Raw genomic sequence first — 18,330 nt, forward strand, 5'->3', positions numbered from 1 at the left:
TATCTTTATCAATGATCTGGATGAGGGGACCAAGTGCTCCCTCAGTAAGTTTACAGATGACACCAAGTTGGGCGGCAGTGTTGATCTGTCTGCTCGAGGGTCGGAGGGCTCTGCAGAGGGATCTGGACAGGCTGGATCGATGGGCCGAGGCCAACTGTATGTGGTTCAACAAGGCTCAGTGCCGGGTCCTGCACTTTGGTCACAACAACCCCATGCAGTGCTACAGGCTTGGGGAAGAGTGGCTGGAAAGCTGCCCCGGGGAAAAGGACCTTGGGGTGTTGGTCGACAGCCGGCTGAACATGAGCCAGCAGTGTGCCCAGGCCAACAGCATCCTGGCTTGTATCAAGAATGGTGTGGCCAGTAGGAATAGGGAGGTGATCGTGCCCCTGCACTCGGCACTGGTGAGGCCGCACCTTGAATACTGTGTTCAGTTTTGGGCCCTTCACTGCAAGAAAGACACTGAGGTGCTGGAGTGTGTCCAGAGAAGGGCAGACAGGACTGATGAAGGGTCTAGAGAACAAATGTTATGGGGAGCGGCTGAGGGAGCTGGGGTTATTTAGTCTGGAGAAGAGGAGGCTGAGAGGAGACCTTACTGCTCTCTACAACTACCTGAAAGGAGGTTGTAGTGAGGCAGGTGTTGGTCTCTTCTCCCAGGTAACTAGCAATAGGATGAGAGGCGATGGCCTCAAGTTGCATAAGGGGAGGTTTAGATTGGAAAATCTAAATTTCTTTACTGGAAGAGTGGTCAGGTATTGGAACAGGCTGCCCAGAGAAGTGGTGGAGTCGCCATCCCTGGAGGTGTTCAAAAAGTGTGTAGATGTGGCACTTTTTGGGACATGGTTTAGCAGGCATGGTGGTGTTGGGCTGATGGTTGGACTTGATGATCTTAGAGGTCTTTTCCAACCTTAATAATTCTATGATTTTGCCAAACCCAAGCAAGTAGATGCTGAGTTTTCACAGTGGGGAGGTTTACCATCAGAGTCTTGGAAAGATCAGCATTATGACCTTTTGTACAGCTTGATGTAGTTGTGAATGATCTAGGAAAAGGAGGAGGAACAGAAGCCACTTGCTGATTGTGCTAGGTTATGCAATGAGCTATGACGAAGATCAGCTGTCACAAACTGCTGAAAGACCTCAGCAACCTATGTTGACAAGGTGGTAAGAGGGCAAATGAAATTCACATTAAAGGGAAAAGACAGTTTCTTTCAAAACAGATAGAGTAGATATCAAAAGAGGTAGAAGAGGAGCCATGGTAGTGAACAGTGGCAAGGAGCAGCATCTTCATAAGGAAGGAGTAGATAGTGTAGGACTCTTGGCCTGAAAAAGAGACACTGAAGTGGGATCAGAGGAAGGTCTGTAAAATCACGAATGACATGGAAAAGTTAAATAAGCAAGAATTGTGCACCATCACTTCTATTTGTTAAACACTGTCAGAGGATAAACGGATTCAAAAAGCAATGGGACAGAGCCCACATTTAGCTGACAAGATCTGAACTACCATAATATTTTTTTCATTTTGTCACAAAAAGGTGAAATATACCCTAGGAGGTGCACTTTCTCTTAGTATTTAGCTGAACTAGAGAGCCCCCCATAGGTTAAGGGCTTAAAATTCCTGTCCTTCTTTTGTCTCTGTTTTTTGGCAGATGTGTTGGGTTTATTTGGTGGTGGTGGTGCTTGCCTGGGCTCCACCATCCATCCCCCCCCCCCGAGGAGTTGTGTATCTTACTTCAGTGCCTAACTTGTTTTCAAGTGCTCATAGATTCACTTGTCAGAATTTTGTTCGCAAGTACTACCATTTAAAGAGTCTTTTGGTTCTGAACTATAAAGGGAGGTTCAAATGGTGAGAAGTTTTGGCTGACAGCCTTAAAAGGGAACTCCTGTGTTTGCACGGAGAATTAACCAAGTCCTATGCTGCTTCAGTGATTCTAGGATGACACTTTGGTAACTAGTGTCTGCCAGCTGGAAATTGGTAAAGGCATAGTCTTTGTTTTTTCTTATATCAGTGGTGTCAGCGCATAACTTTGAACCTGATCCTTCCATCATCTGAACCATTATACAAGTGTTGATATTTCAACCAAACATCACGCCTCAGCTAAGCTGTTTAGCAGGACATGTCTCTAAATTATGCTCTGTGACCAAGGCACCTACAGTTATTGTCCCAATATTTTTTCCCTTCTGTATTCCGTGTCTTCACCATTTTCAGTTAGGCTGGCACTTTTCCTTTTTGTCTGGCATCCAGTAACGTTCAAAAGGTAGGCAACGGAGATTTCCAGTTGAGGCTAAATTGCTTTAACTGTCACCTTTATGTTTTTTTTACCCTGCTGATTTATCAGTTTTGAGAGAAACTTCCTACGAAGAAGCTGTAGCGGCAAGAGGTGAACAGTCCATGGAAGCTTTAAAGTCCATGGACACAGTTCTTCCTCATTCATGGGAAAATGAGTTTACAGATTACTTTCTAGCATAGAGGAGAAACAAGATTGATGTCTATTGTAAATTTTAAAATACTAAGTGCTTTCATGTCCTGGCTGTGGTTTAGGATTGGTGCTACTTTTGTCATTGCACCAGGCAGATTAGATGCTTTTTCCCAACTTTCAAGACTTCAAAATACCAAGCAGGTCTCCCTGCTGGAAGGGTCTTCCAATTCACACTAAATCATGACCATCACCTATAATGTGCTTTTGTTTTTCCTGGACTGTGGGAGTCTTTTTCAGTTTCAGTTCATGAGGTCCTTACTAGTGTTTGAAGAGACTCAGTCAAGAGAGCTTATTTTACCATACAGTTGTTCTCCAGTTCAAGAGAAACATTTTTTTTATGCAGTTATGATAAGTGACTGATTATACTTCAAGGGTTAGGGTTTACCTACTTGGTTCTGCAAAGTTTCATCAGAGTGCTCTGTCTGCTTACGGGGCTCTTGTGGATGTATTCTCAGTGTTTACCCACCTCTTGACCATGAAAGTCTTCAAATAATGGTGTGCTAATGTATTTTTGTTTACTATTCTAATTAAAAGAAAATCAACCGAGATCCTAGGTGTACATACAATGGTTATGAGTTAAGGTAAGCTTGTGCCTCTATAACAGATAAAAAGTAATAAGTAAAAAAATAGGTTTTATTTAAGCTATTAGTTAAGAGAGTAAGTACACCCAAACCTTGGTTGCTCAGCTATTTGGTCAGGATGACAGATGTGCAATTGGAATAGTGCTAAAAATTGGAGTATCCTCTAAGATGTGCTGCTAAGACCCACTCCTATGAGATTTCAGCTGTTAAGTTTTCTTAGATCTCTGTTGGGCATTTGTAATTATGATTTTGGGGACATCACAGATTTGTCAATTTTTGATGGATTTTTTTGCCTCGTTTGTTTTTTTAAAGCAGGGCAGTTAAGAACTTCTGAAGAGAAGGCCTTAGAAAAAAATACCTTTCCATGGAATTAGTCTCAAAATTGGCTGAACTATTTTGATTAGCAGGTTGTGGTAGACACTTAATACAGAAAATTTCGTTCATAGTATTAAGAAAACTTTGCAAGCAATTGAAAGCAGCTGTTCTAGAGTGAGAAAATTAGATAATACTACTGTGCCTTTTGTTATTTTTGAATAACTGCTATGCCCATATAAAACTTGAGTGATTAAAACCCCCAAATGCTGCTTTTTCCTTCAACAGCTAAACAACACTGGTTTTAAAGCTTTAAAACACCCAACCTGAAAATCCTGGATTTTGATTCTTTCATTCTGTTGTCTAGTATGATAGTTCCCAGGCTGTGGGGGGTGTGTGTGTGTTTGTTTTTAAGACGAAAACACAGTGTGGGCCTTGTTGCAATCACCTTTTCTTTTCTTTTGTGTCTCATTTGCTTCTCCCTCATGCCACTCATAATTTTTATTCCAATCTAATAAATCCAGAAGAGATTATTAGCTTGTGTTCCATGCTGTGCCATAACTGAATTTAAATGCTGGTGTTGCTCACCAGGTGGGAATCAGTGGTCTAGTAAAAATGCCACTTACTGGAAATGCAGGTTTTTTTGCATCCTGTTCCTCTTTTTTATATGTCTTTGGCATAGCCTCAGTTAGGTTACACTGCTTGATTCATGGAGGCTTTATTAGCATAACAATGCATTTAACGATTGCAAGAATGTAGGAAAAAAGGGATCTAGGAAAGAAGGTACAGCTCACACAAATACTTGCTCCTGGTTTTCTGTGGATTGATCCTCTTGATGTGTTTGTCAGTACTGTTTTGCATGCAACAGCAAATTACTGTATTCCAAACTACTGTCTTTTCTCTCATAAGCATGCATTTAACTTTTGCATGAATATTAATTTGTGCTCTGTTGTTGAGAAAAATCACTTTGTTGCATTTGGATTTTGAACAATGTCTTAATTTTTCCGTGTTAAGCCAAGTCACAAATTGCACCACTCTGAGGTCCTATGCTCGGTTTTTATCTCAAAGATTTCCTTGTGTTTTCATAATTACAACAGAAATGTTTGTTAGCCTGTGGTGGTGTTGTGTAGCAGTTTGCTGTATTGCTCTTTCTGATAAGTTACTCTTAGTGAGAAGTCAGCCGGGTGCCTCGGTATCTTTTGGTATTGTACAGCAGGATTTGTTTTCTGCTTGTCAGGAAATGGTGGTGGTTAAATTCAAAATTATTTTCTTTTTTTAATTTTAACTTAGTAGATTTACTGTTTTATAATGAAATGTTTGCTACTTTGGTCGAGATTGAGATTGAAATTGGTTGAGCTGTCTATTCTTTTTGATGACTTATTTAAGTGAAATTACCCCACTAGTGCTCTGTGGCCATTTGTTTCAGGCATCTCGATGTTCAGAATACTGGATCAGACTGCAGAAATGGAAGTAAAGGTTTTTGACTGGGTTTTCTTCCAGTCACTGATTATTAAAGCCATCTCTCAGACTGTATTCCTTTTAAGAAAAAAATGCATTTAAGTATCTTGTCATCTCATTTTAATAGTATTTTAGTGGGAGTGGAAATGGCATGTAGGGATTTCTTGAAGACATACATTCTTTTATTTTAAACACTTGTAGCTTGTTGACTCTTCGGTGCTGGTATTGTGTGATCAGTAATGTATGATCTTTACATTCTAGTACTCTCAGTTTATTCAGAAATTTTCAGGATTTATTCTTATTCTGGAAATTTAATATGATCAAGTTGTAACTTTGTAGATGATTTTTTTTTTCTTCTCCTGTGTTGATGGTATCTGTGCTCTTAGTGACTCTAATAAGCACATCTGTGAGGCAGTTTCAAACAATATTGCACGTACTTGTCACTGACCGTTCTACAGATACAATCCAAAAGATTATTTTCTCTTTTTTAGGACAGAGAGAAAAATGTTTTTTGCTAGTGGATTCTTCCTTTTTTTTTTTTTTAGCTGTTTTTCTTCCTCTGCAGCTTCTGTTTTATTTCCTTCCTAAGTTCCCATGTCTTGCTTTGTGATGTGCTTCCATTTCCACAGAAGCAGCTAATAAAGAGGACAAGGACAAGAAGTATCCCTAACTGTAGTCCTTATGGCTTGCACAGAGATCGGGAAACTGGATAAGTGGATAACTGGATAGTGTTTGTTACTCTTTTTAGTCCAGGATGTATTTGTGATGGCAGGATAGGTCCACTTCAACACAGCGTAATGAACTGCTGCCTCTGTGGTGGAGATATGATAATTGGGAAGGTAGGTGCTGCTACTCAGTTGCAATTCTAAGTGAAATAAGTTTGCTTTAATCAGTTCCATTATCCCTTCTGAAGTTCATTTGGCTTTACTCCACTTAGGACCAGTAGAAAAACAGCAGGGTTTTCTTTAGCATTCATATAGTGGTGGTTATCCTCCTTTGTCAGAAACACTTTTAGAGGGAGATAAGGCCTTTTTTTTTTTTCTCCAATGGATTTGGAGTTATTTGTTAGCAGTAGAGGAATGTGAAAGCTCAGGAATCCTGAGAACTTTTCAGATTCTGAATGTAGGGCACCTGATGTTTCAGGTGCTTCTGTCCTGTGGTTTTTATTTTCTCAGTTTCTGAATTAGTCTAGTCCCTAATTTTGGATCTCTGTAGTCCCCTGCTCTTTTTCCACATCACTAATTTACGCTATTTTCGGCTTCCTTTTTAGTGGGTTTTTTTTCCTTATCATAGTTTGAGTCTGCTCATCATTCTGTATGCTATGAAGGGAACTTTCGCCTCCTTTTTCTTTTCTGTTCTGGCACCCACAGGAAAATGAGTGAAAACACAGGAAAAGGAACTCTATTCTTCATGCTTGTCCCTATCAACAGAGAAATTAGGAGCCGTTTTGGGAGCAATCTTACTTGTATCTTCCAAAACAGGGGTGGAATTATGAGGGAATTTAAGAGTACATCTTCAACAAGTAGTCCTTGAAGAAAATTCAAGTTGAGAGGTTTTTTTTGCAAATGTTTGGAAGGGGGATTTGGACGTGTAAAATGCACGTACCTGATTGATAATGCTGCTGAGTTTGCAGTTGTAGCCTCAAATTATGGAGGTCATATTCTCAAATTCAGTGTGGCCAAGAAAGATACTCCTCTGCCCACTTCTGTTTCCTAGTCTTGCTCGGAGAAATATACAGTTTGCTCCTATTTTTTTTCTTTTATTTTTTTAATTAAATATTCTGTTCAAAGTAAACATGAGGAAGGGAGGAAAGTTTCAGGTTAAGCATCTGAAGTTTGCTAGAGCTGGGCAGGTGAAAGTCCATTTAAGGGAAGTTTCTGGGCCATCCTCTCTGTGGGTACGCTAGAAAATTAGGTTTATTAGCTGTCAATGTTCAGTGAATTCTTCTGTGGGGAGAAGAATGAATGTACGAAAAAAAGACAAATTGCTCTCAGTTCTGGGACGTTGGGATGTGACAGATGTGACAATCTCAGACAAGTAACCTGCACTAGGTGGTTGGCTGCTTAAGTGAGCTTCCTGCTTTGCTCCCCCGGGCACACACCACAACCATGTGTAATGGCTGAAGTTAAGAAAATAGTATGATGCTCTTGCAGACCTTTGGATCAGAACATCTTAAGACTTTAAACTAGACACTTTGAAATGATCTCAACAAACTTATTTAAGCAATAATCCTTTCTTCCAATGCAAAGGAACATATCCTAATCATGGTAAATTACACAAGACTTAATCAGAGATGATTTCCTTAATTTAGGAAGACTTTTATGCTCTTTTTACATATTTTCAGGCCACTTCCTGAAGTCTGTTTCTTAATACAGAAATAGTTGAGATTTTGAATGCCAGAATAGCTCTTATGAAGTCCAGAGTGCAGATAATATAGATTTCTACTGCTTATCTGCAAAGCTAGTAATGGGTGGGTGCTTTGCAGTGAAACCTCTCGCCCCTTAGAAATCAATCATTTATGTAAAGCATAGACAGTGCTTACGAAAATGTGTTAATGTATTGGTAAATTTCGCCAAAATATGCTTCCTCTTGTGATCATGACATCAGGTCATACCAGTCTTTTCCTTTCGCTGATACTAATTCATTTGGTGCAATCTAGAGTTAAGTGATCTTTCCTGCAGACAAACAGTATGTTTTGTAAGTTCTATTAGTTCATTTTTTAAGTTCAACTTATACATTGCCATACAGTGGGTGTTGTGGGTTTTTTTTGTTGGTTGCTGTTTTGTTTGTTGGTTTGGGGTTTTTTAAGATCTAGCATAAAAGTAGCAGGTTTTACAAATCTGTGGTCAGTTTGGTTTTACTTCTGCGTTTGTCTTTCTAAAGATGATTTGTATTATCTTTAATAGGAGTGGTAATTAAAAAAAGAATAATAAAACATTTGGAGATCGATAGTATTGCATGCTTTAAAGCAGCATGTTTCCAGAAAAATGAAATCATATCCTTACCGCAGTACTAGAATTCTCTGATCAGTAGAAACGGTGGATACATGAAAACCAATTAACATATTTTATGTGACTATCAAACCACCTCTCGATGATAGGCACCTGTTTTGAGAGATCTTACCCACTGGGTCAAAGGTAAAATATCAACATGGATCACAGACTGGATGCTGAAATTACTCTGTTCTCCATCTCATAACTTGAGAAAAAGTTATAAAAGGACAATCCTAATAGAATATATTGCTCATCCTTGGGACTTATTGAGACAGGAAATTGCCAGTGCTGGTAAATTTAGGAAGTGTGCTAAATGCATCCCTCACTGTGTTGTAGACAGAGAGGGCTTTGGTATTGTGGTGTAAGATGTCAACACAAAATAGTGACTTCCCTTCCAAAGTCACTAAACCCTGTTTGTGACACAGCCACTTAAATTTAAGAGTCTTGAGAAATTAAAAATGTGAAAGAAGCATGCTAGTAAAGGTTTTTCCATCTAAATTTTCATGTTTGTCACTTAAAAGCTGTTTTATTTCCTTGTTACTTCCAGGCAAAATGGGTAAAAATCTCATTTTCTTCTCATTCATGAGGATTTTTGGGGTGGGGGTCGAGGAGAGTAGCAAGGAGGAAGAATTTACAGCCAGAGGGAAAATTCCTTCTAACATGTGACTCAACTGGAAGAACAAAGGAATCATAGTTGCAAGTAATCTAGTATTTAGCCCAATTAAAAGCTTTACTTTCTGTATTTTCTTCTTGCTTCAGTAAGATTGTCTTCGCATAGACTTAAGCAATATACAGGTAGTCTGAAAGGCAGTTGCATGATTTTGCGCAGTGCTGCATGCTGAGACAACTGCATCAGTGTTTCAGTCTAGCAATAAATGTTTTCTGCCTTCAAGCTGAAGCTTATTTAGCTTGGCTTATCTGGTGCTGCTGTAGCAACCATCAGTCTCCAGGCAACTGAGGCACATTGACCTCTTCGTTGAACTGAGTGTAGCACTACTTCAATTTAGCTGCCTGAGACAATAGTAATGGTGTTGAATGTGAAAAATGTGAAATTTTCTAGTCTGTATGCAGTGGAAAGAATAAATAAAAAATACTTAGATGTAACTGAATGTCTACGTTTGGCTTGAAAAAGATTTCAGGTTTACATGGTGTGTGCTTTGTTACAAGCTGCAAAGTTCATTGCTGAGGCAGTGTCCTTATAGGCCTTGTATAAAATGTTTAGAATTTTGCAAGCATTTTTACACAGTAGTAATTCTGCTACTGTAGGTGTTTGTTTCATCACTTAAATAGCAAAGATTATTGAGGTTTATTTAGAAAGATAAAATGTCAGTGTTTGTGAAGAGAAGTGGCTGATTCTGTATTACTACTATTTTTGAAATTATAGGTGATCTTGAAAGTAGTTACTTTTCTCTCAGATCCATTATTTGTCATATTAGGAGTGTCTGACTTTCTTTGGAATCCTCACATGAAGAAAATAGATTACTATATGTAATCTATATGGGTATATGAGGTTTGTTTCCTAATGAAGTCATTCTTTCTGCTAGTTAATATGAGAGTGAAATTGTGATTCCTGATGTATAGGTTAATGTTCTTAAGGAAAACAGATACTTGGATAAGATATTGCTTCCATTGTCTATGTAGAGCACACACAGGTTAAGTGCTACGAAGACAGAGGTAGATGGAAAGGATGAAGGAACAAACTTGAGGTAAAAGGGATTTGTGTCGAAGTGATAGCTCTGTTTTCAGTTAGGTTTGTGAGGGAGGTGGAGGAATCCCAGGGTCTTATCTCTGTAAGGCCTCCTTTATTTTAAAACAAACAAGCAAAACCAACCTAAAACCAACCAACCAAACAAGACCTCTTAATGAGGTAGCATTCTGGTAAGATTTTGTACAAGTCTCTTTTTTGTGTCTTGGTTATAAATAAATAGGTTTAAATTGGTTAAAATTTTATATAATACGCAGCTTAGTTAACATGGAAGAGATCAGTAAACGGGTAGTACAGTTGAGGTTATAGCTTTTTCACATTATTGGAAGATAGGCCTTCTACCCATGTGGTTTTTAATGACTTGATGTGCCCTTGTTGTACAGTGGGCAGAGGTATAAATTAGTTTCTGTAGGTGTGCCATTAATTTTTCATTTTGCCTTTCAAATCCCACTGTGTTTGCCAGTTGCATTCATTCATGTGCTTCTTGGAAAATATTTGAGTGCTGCTGTTTGAAGGTTAGATAGTTTCATTTAATTGAAGGATTTATTTGTACATTTAATCAAAACAATTGATTCTCAAAGACATTGTTTGATTATTTGCTTGTTCATAAGCAAGAGTCTTCATTACAGCTAGAAGTTCAAAGTATTTATTTTTGCTGGTAACATAAAAAGTACTAATGATGTGAATAATGTATCCATAGGATGATTTTACATGTCACGTATACAGTTTTCCTGACAGATCTTAATTATAATAATTTGTACATTTGTAATTAACGCTCTTTTTGATTGAAAAGTTGCTTTTTTCTTCGAAGATATCACAAACCCTTTTTCTGATTTCATTTTAGCTTTTCCAGCCTCCTAATTAAGCTTTTCGGTTAATTCTTTCACTTCAGCCAGTTAGTGAAAACATTTATTGTAAAATTGCACCTCGGTTATCTGTTTTTAAAAAAACACCAAACTTTACGGACTTCAGAGTGCTCAGATGGGAATGGTGGCAGTATGGGATGGTGTATCTTTTCAATCCCAATATTACTTTCATAGAATGAATAAGTAAAGGACTACAGGGGATGTTGGGGGTTCATTCACACTGGTGTGATGTATGTACGATAGCAAGTGAGGTGAGGTTAGCTGTAAGAAGTACACTTTCCAGTTTCAGTCATCAGTAGTGCTGTAGGCTGTTTTAGTGAAGAAGTTGATATAGTTTGCTTGAAAATTAATTATGTTCAATTTACAACTATGAAAGTCAAAATACCAATTAAAAAGGTGCAACTGAAAGTATTGGTTTAGTTAAAACATATAAATAGTGTTTATCATGCTGCATCTTAATATTGTTTTATGTTGTGCTAGTTGTTTTGAAAAGTCATATGATGGTTTTCAGAAGAAATGTGGAAAAAGTATTAAGGATTTTCTGTGTTGTCCTCAATTCCATCTGTATTTCTTGACATACAGGAAAATAAACAGGAATTTGGAATTCTTTTTCATTGAAAACAAGGTCTAAATAAGATTTCTAAGCAAATTCCGTATTTGTGGTGAAATTATTCAAGAGTTGTGTTGCAGCAAGTGATGCATGAAAAGCTGTTGACGTGGCAGAACTTCCTCTTGGGCTTCCTAGATATTTGGTTGTGTTGCTGCAGTTAACTGCAGTCTGAGCACCCTTCTGCATGTGTGCATTGCCATCCCAGGTGAACAGCTAACAGAATTGAAGAAGGCAAGTGATGATGTGTAGCAGTGGTTCCCCCACATCTCCTAAATGAAGTTAAAGGCGGTACCAGAAGTACTGCAAGAATAGAAGAAAGCAATAGCAGATTCTTCCCTTGCATTGAATATGCAAGAAAAGGCAGCTGTTACATGCTCCCCATAGCGTAACTGGCCTTAAAAATTCTAGGCATAAAAATTTCTTCACTTGTCCAAGTTAAGCTAGGAAGCATAAGGCCAGGTTGCTTTTGCTGGGATTACTTGATAGGCAACTCTTTTCACTTCTCAAGAAAAGCAATTAATTTATATGTATGTATGCTACCAATTTTTGATTGTCATTATGTAATAGCATTAATATGTTTGAATAGCGAAGCTCATTTAATTGCAATGCAGGTTTTAATTTTGATGTTGTTTTCGATAGTACATTGTTCAGATAAAAATGTTGCTTGCAATTGACCAAAATACGTCGCTTTAAGATGACTTTTAGAAGAAGTAAGCTGATGTTAATGTTTGGTCTAGTGCTTGAATTTCCTTTTGTATTTCATGAAGCTAGACAATTGCATGGAAAGCATTAGAAACATCTCCTCAGAGGTGTAGCAGACTGGCTCACAGAAAATGTAGATTTAAACTTTATCTTCATCATTTTTATTTTTATTGTTTTCAGTAGTAGTTGGCCATAAGAAGTAGTTGTTGGGATCTCTAGTGCTCTTGATTTCTTTACATCATATTAATAGGAACAAGGGGTAGTTTTGTGCTTTCTATCACAGCATCGTGCTGTGATGAAGAACATAGTGTGACTGGTAAATGGTGTGACCCTCACCACATTAATCTGGTACTCATACTTCAAGGGATATAGATAGTGCAGGAGCAATGATGTGTTTTTATTTTGAACAAGAAAAACCTTTGAAATTACTGTTGACAAATAGACATTGGCTGAAGTAGGTAATTAGGTGGTATGTCACTAGTTGTAAAGCATCATGATAACGTAACGCAAAGCTACAGTATAGCGATGACTATTTTTAAAGCAGACGGGAAGCGGGGATGTTGATTGGACATAAACTGATTAAGAAGCCGTCTTGGAATTGGTTGTTCCGGCCATCCTTGTTGTCCTATCATGAAAGGAGGAAAGTTCAGTAATGGTTTAACTACAATTAAATCCCTCCCCTTTCTTTATGGAAACTCAACTGTAGGCATTTCAGCATTAGCCTAAACAATGGTTTTGAATATGTTAAGCCCCTAACAATTAGGGAGCAGTTTGGGGCATTGAATAATGTGGAATGATGCAATTGAACCTGACAGCTTCAACAGTCAGCCTACTCATGGGACCCGAAAGTTGTTCACACTTGGTTTCATCTCTCATCACACGCTGAGTATTAAAACCTTACTGGTGTGGAGCTGAGACAGAAATGAGGCCTGTTATCAGAAATTTTTTCATAGCATAAAACTTGAAAGGAACAGGGGAATAGGCATGCTCAAAGGTTCTCAAATTTTTGAGACCTAATGTAATTGTATACAGCTAAGTATTGTCTCATTGTTCTCCCCCTTTTTTCTTTTTTTGCTTGAAGAACGTGTAACTTTTGAAATGAAGAAACTGTTTTCCCTGGAAATTTAAGTAGGTGTCCAGTTATGGATGCAAATAGTTGTCAACTTGGGCAACTTTATTGTCATATTGTTACAGTAAAATACCATTTGGGAGGGCTGCAAACAAATATAAAACTATTAAAATATTTCAGAGGATATTTATATATATGAGTTAAATTTAGTTAACTTGCAAATCTAGTTCTTTAATTAGAAGAATATACTTGCCCTTTCTTTCTTGCTGTAGAGGAAGTGTTTATAAGCATCAATCAAATATCAGTCATTTATTCTTATTGCACTCGGGCCTTCCGTGAATTACAGTGTATCTTCCTTCGGTGCTGCTCTGCTGCTTATTGCTTTACTGATTTATTGAACATGCCATAAGTGAAAGCAGTGCATTATATACCTCTAGATGGGCTTAAATCCGTCTGCTAAAATATTTTCAGGAAAATCTGCTGCCTTTTCAAAATAGTTAGTAGTCTCTTTATTTTATTAGTTCATGCATTTGGATCGTGTATTGTGTTGACTGTTTAAAATTAGTTGAATTAAAGAACTGTAGCTTTAAAAGTTCTGCATTTTAGAACATGTTTCAGTCCTGTGACCTTAATATGTATTGACAGGATGATTGCACATTTTTAATAAATGCTTGCTACAGCTTGTTTCGACTGTGAGTGAAACATGAAGCTCCTATTTCACCTTTAAATAATGTAACACTCCTCCACCTCCTCTACTTTCCTGTCAGATGAAGTCGTCACATACCTAATAAAGCTTCACAAATCGTTATTCTTGTCATTTTACATTGCCATTTAAACAAAAGGATTTTAAAAGTTTTTTTACTTACTTCCAGCTTCCTTGATCAATTTTATTAGTACGACTTTCCTTTGAGAGTTGCGTAGGATACACGATGGCACTAGAACTTTGTAGTTCCAACTTGTTGTAGGACACCTTTACTATTATTTTAAAGTATAAACAGGGGCTAAGTTTAGGGTGAACCACCACTTGTGAAAAAACTCAAGTTCTTAGATATTGTTTAAATCAGGCTAAGTCTTTTGATCTGTTATATCAGCCCACTTAGCAAACATTGTTTAATTCCTTTGATGTCTTTTGTGTTGTGATGGGACGGTTACTCAACAGAGTTTAGCTACTCCTTTCAACATACTTAGATACTTTTAGAAAGTTCTTAAAGCTCTTTGGGCATGTTTCAGTCAAATAAACATGTATTCTCCTTGCTGATTATAGCTGCCGTGTCACCATAAATTAATACAGTTGCTGTTGCACAGTTTTAAGCAGCTTTGCAGTGAATTGATCAGAGTGAGAGTAAGTATAGCAGCTTCTGTGTAAAATGTGAGCAGTATGCTTACTAGAATTAAGAGAAATCTTTTACAGAAATATTCTAAACCTAAACAGAAATAAGGCCCGGTATTAGTAGTTTGTTTGTTTTAAAAAAAACCCCACAAACTATATTAGTAAAATTCATAACCTTAGACAATTTATTTAAATAAAGTATATCTAGGTTTTTACTTTGCTAGTCTTGTCTGTTAGACATGGAAGCAAATAATGGTTGAATCTTGCAGTATTCCATACTGTAAGGTTGCTTCAATGAAAGGATTTGACAAAAACCTACATTGTTTTTGAAGTTTGTTTTGTTTTTGAGAGGACAGCAGCTGCAAGTTGCCAGTGAATGGTAATAGTTGAGTTGGAATCACACTATAGGCGTTTATTAAGGAAAATAGCAGGAGCTGTGCAGTATTGCCGCCTTCATCAGTAAGTGTCACAGTACTAGTATGTACTGCATTTCTGGAAGCTGTTATACCTGGGTAGGTGGAAATGCCTGCATTATTTTTAAGACTTACAACTAATTCAGATTAATTCCACTAAAGACATTAAACATTTTTTTTTTAAAAAAAAGAACAGCCAGATTTGAAATGAAACTGTCGTTCTGTGTCTAGCAATCTTGCACATACCTTTAAACTGAAAAGTGAAAAACCCCTGATCATTCTAAGTAATTACTTGTGGCTTTTTCTAACTTTGTGACAGTAGAAGAATGTAAGTATCAGGCACAATTTCTCACCAGTATATAGTAAACAAAGCATCATTGAAAACAGTTGTGTGAATTCATAAAAGTCATTCATCAAGTTTAATATGTTGGCTGAAAGCCAAAACTTAATGGTAGTGTGTGATTCTTTCCAGAGACATAGTTTATACTCTGTAATATTTGCTGTAATAACCAGTATGTTTGCCCCGTCTCTTGTGTGCAGTTATACATGTCAAAATGTCCCACAAATTGAGTTCCTTACTGTGCACCTTCTTTTTTTGTTTGTCAAAGTTTCCTTTGTAAAGGTTGTTTACGTTGTCTTTAAAGAATAATTTTTAAATCGGTGATCACGCAGGCTGTGTATCTTGGACTCTTTGACACCCCACCCCCCCCCCCCCACCCCCCCCCCATATTGCAATCTTTTCTTTGTTCTGAAATGATTTTTTTTATCAGGTAGGAAAATGCATTTTTAATAAGCAGCCATGCCTTTTTTTCTTTGATTGCCTGTCTCTGCAACTCAGCATTTGACACAAATCTTTTCTTCAAAAGGGAAAAGGCATAAGCAGCCAAGGAAGAAGGTATTTTTATTGCATTGGATTATGCAAGATTTTGGCCAGCCTCCTTAGCTTCATCTGTTTAAGGGTTCATTTTCACTTGTTTGGCACAAGTCCCAGCAGAGACCTTCAGAATTGTGGTTAGCAACATGAATGAACACAAACTTTGGGAGCTCTTCAATAAGTCGAGCTGGCCAACTGCCAAAAATACAGTTCCTTATATGGGGTCAGGGCAAAGCTGTGATTCGGTGAGCCCCCTATTGTATAGAAAACATACTTGTAATGGCTGTTTGTGTTCTTTAAAATAAAACAAAACAAAACAAAAAAACACCAGGCTTCCCAAGTCTATCAAAATAGTAAGTAACAAAATAGTGTGCAGGTTTTACTAATGACGGAGCCGAGCAATGGAAATATGGCTCTGTGTAGTTAAACTATAGAGCTGCAAGTTGGACCTTTTGACCTCCACAGCCGGCTCGTGATGTAAGGAACCCGAGCATTTGTGAGACATCTGTTGTCTACCTGCCCTTATTTTGTAAATGGTTTAATAAGATTAAATAATTAGTAGGATAACCACATGGTCGCCGTGCTACTAAGTCCTAGCATGGAGTGCATACTTCAGGACTTCAAGGAAGTCTACCCATCCTGCTACACTGTGGTTGTTTTAAAATGCTATTTAGGTATTTTTAATATTGGCTACAGGAATTTTTTATTAGAAGGTTTTTTAATTAACATATCTTGCCAACGACAAGTAAAGCACGCTGTAAAATCTGACGTATTTTCAAAGTACTGCAATTCTATTTCTGTACTCACAAATGGAAAATAACTTTTTAATTTTAAATACATGCAGTTTTAAAAAAACATTCAACTCAAAAAATGAACAATTGTTCATTAGGAAGGCTTCTTTAAAATATATTTAGCATTTCTGCCCCCTTTTGAAAAAACAGGATTCAAGTTTTGATCGGTTTCTTGCAGGCAAACACCCTACCTGGATCTTCTCTCAGTCTGCCTCCGTCCCACATGTACGGCAATAGGCTGAATCCAAACTCAGCAATGGCTGCGCTTATAGCTCAGTCTGAGAACAGCCAAGCAGGTAAGTTTCCCGCTGCTGGTGACAAATCTAACACTTGCCAGACTCGAGGATTTTTAAAAAGATTGCTAAATTTTGTTCTTGAACTCTGCTCAGCATTTGTTCATTAAATGTCCGTAGAAAGTTGTTGTGGATTGGAAGTAAATTCTCAGTTGTTCTGCAGAACAGCACGGGTTTTCTTCCTGAGTTGTTTTTTTTTTTTTCCTGTTTAGTGTCTGAAATGTAAATGTTTAAGCAGAGCCATCAGCAGGCAGGAATGCAACAATGTCTCCTGTGACTTCTGTGATTGATGTGTTCAGTTCGGGGCTCTTTGCAACGAGAGTAACACAGCTCTGGGTTTTGTCGTGAATAGTTTAAACCTTGATTTGCATAATTCATGAAATTGCATTACATACAACTTCGTGTGAAAGAAGTCCCGTTAGAGAACTTCTGCAGCATTTAATAATCTTGTGAATATTTACCGATTGGCATTTTGTCCCGTTGGCTCTCCTCCGCAGTTTTAATGAGCCGCTGCCTTGGCTTTGTTTCCTTCCCCCCGCAAGGATTTGTTGACATGTCGCGGTAGTCATGCCTCTTTGGGGGAAGGGAAGGAGTTTAGCAGTTTACCAAGAATGGATCAGTCATGTCTTTGCCCTCCGAGAGGTCGGAGGTCGCTTGACTCAGAATAGGGGGAGGGCAACCTTGAAGGGGGCAGATAGGGTTATTTTATTGAGAGGCCATAGGGAAAATAACCCTTTTGAGTCCTTCCGAGCAAAACGTTTTCGTATATTTAATGAGGCCTTTTTTGTTTGTTTTACTACCTTTTTAGCAAGGGACTTTCCTATGCTTCTGCTTATAAATAGGAATTAGTGAATTATACGCTTTCATAAAGTTTTCAGTAAATCTGCAAAATAATGTGTGCTTGTTAGATGGCAGCGGTAAGTTTAATACGTTCTATATTTTATGAGTTGTTTTGGGATGCAAAGTGTTAAAAAAAACACAGAGCATCAGGATTTGCTGTGATAAGCATACAGATTAGCTGTCCACAGCTGTGATTCATTACTTTCACCGCAGAAATTAAAAGTGGCTGAGGGGAGGGTACTGCAAATCCAAACCACGCTTCTGTGCTGTAAAACTGAAAGGAATGAAAGAAGTGAACATAATCCACGGCCTGGTACAGCCTCAGAAATGTGTAAGGACAACACCTTACATGCTACAGTTCAGCAATCTTAAACTAGTTACGTATTCACTCTCCAGCAGTCACTGCAGATAGAAGTTGAGATTTAAGGTATTTTTAAAATATCTACATCAGCTTTGAAATTCTTATCTAAGAAGAGTCGATTTATCAGCTGTGAAATATTTACACTACAGATCAAGATCTCGGAGATAATAGCCGAAGCCTTGTTGGCAGAGGAGGTTCACCCAGAGGAAGTCTCTCACCACGGTAAGCGTTATTTACATTGGAGAGTGCAGGCAGAGGAAATGTTTTAAGATTTGGAAACTTCACTGTCTTTTTAGTAGTAATACATAAGTGTTTTAAAAGCCTTGCTTTGTGTATATGCACACACACATGTATACATGCATTTATTTCTGTATAGATATTTCTGTCTAAAAAAAAGACAGAAATTAAATGATAGATTTTATCTATCATTTAATCCACACGTACTACTTACCTCCTCAGATTTCTTACTAGCATCAGATTTTTAGTCATATTTGAAAAAATTCCAAAATCCCATAAAGACTACAATAATCACAGGAATAAGGTGGTCTGAGAAGTTAAATATCAGTAACAATTTCAAACAAATACTTTCTTCCCTTTCCCTCAACACTTCAAAATACGTGACAATTCTCTGTGGAGAAAAGCAGTACATTTTTGTTGT

The 18,330-nt window shown here is 37.7% G+C and overlaps 1 protein-coding gene across 10 annotated transcripts in view; it reads left to right on the forward strand.

The window, feature by feature from the left end:
- Positions 1-18,330, forward strand: part of MLLT10 (MLLT10 histone lysine methyltransferase DOT1L cofactor) — a 144,499-nt gene that overhangs the window by 109,009 nt on the left and 17,160 nt on the right. For all 10 annotated transcript variants that reach the window (XR_012763782.1, XR_012763783.1, XM_075419501.1 and 7 more), the window contains 2 exons: positions 16,357-16,474; positions 17,822-17,894. Coding sequence is in view for 8 of the 10 variants with exons in the window: in XM_075419501.1 (XP_075275616.1) it covers positions 16,357-16,474; positions 17,822-17,894 (191 nt within the window). In the remaining 2 variants the exon portion in view is untranslated. The remainder of the gene's footprint in view (positions 1-16,356; positions 16,475-17,821; positions 17,895-18,330) is intronic.

This window comes from Opisthocomus hoazin, chromosome 4, assembly GCF_030867145.1.
Source record: "Opisthocomus hoazin isolate bOpiHoa1 chromosome 4, bOpiHoa1.hap1, whole genome shotgun sequence".
Classification (NCBI taxonomy): domain Eukaryota; kingdom Metazoa; phylum Chordata; class Aves; order Opisthocomiformes; family Opisthocomidae; genus Opisthocomus; species Opisthocomus hoazin.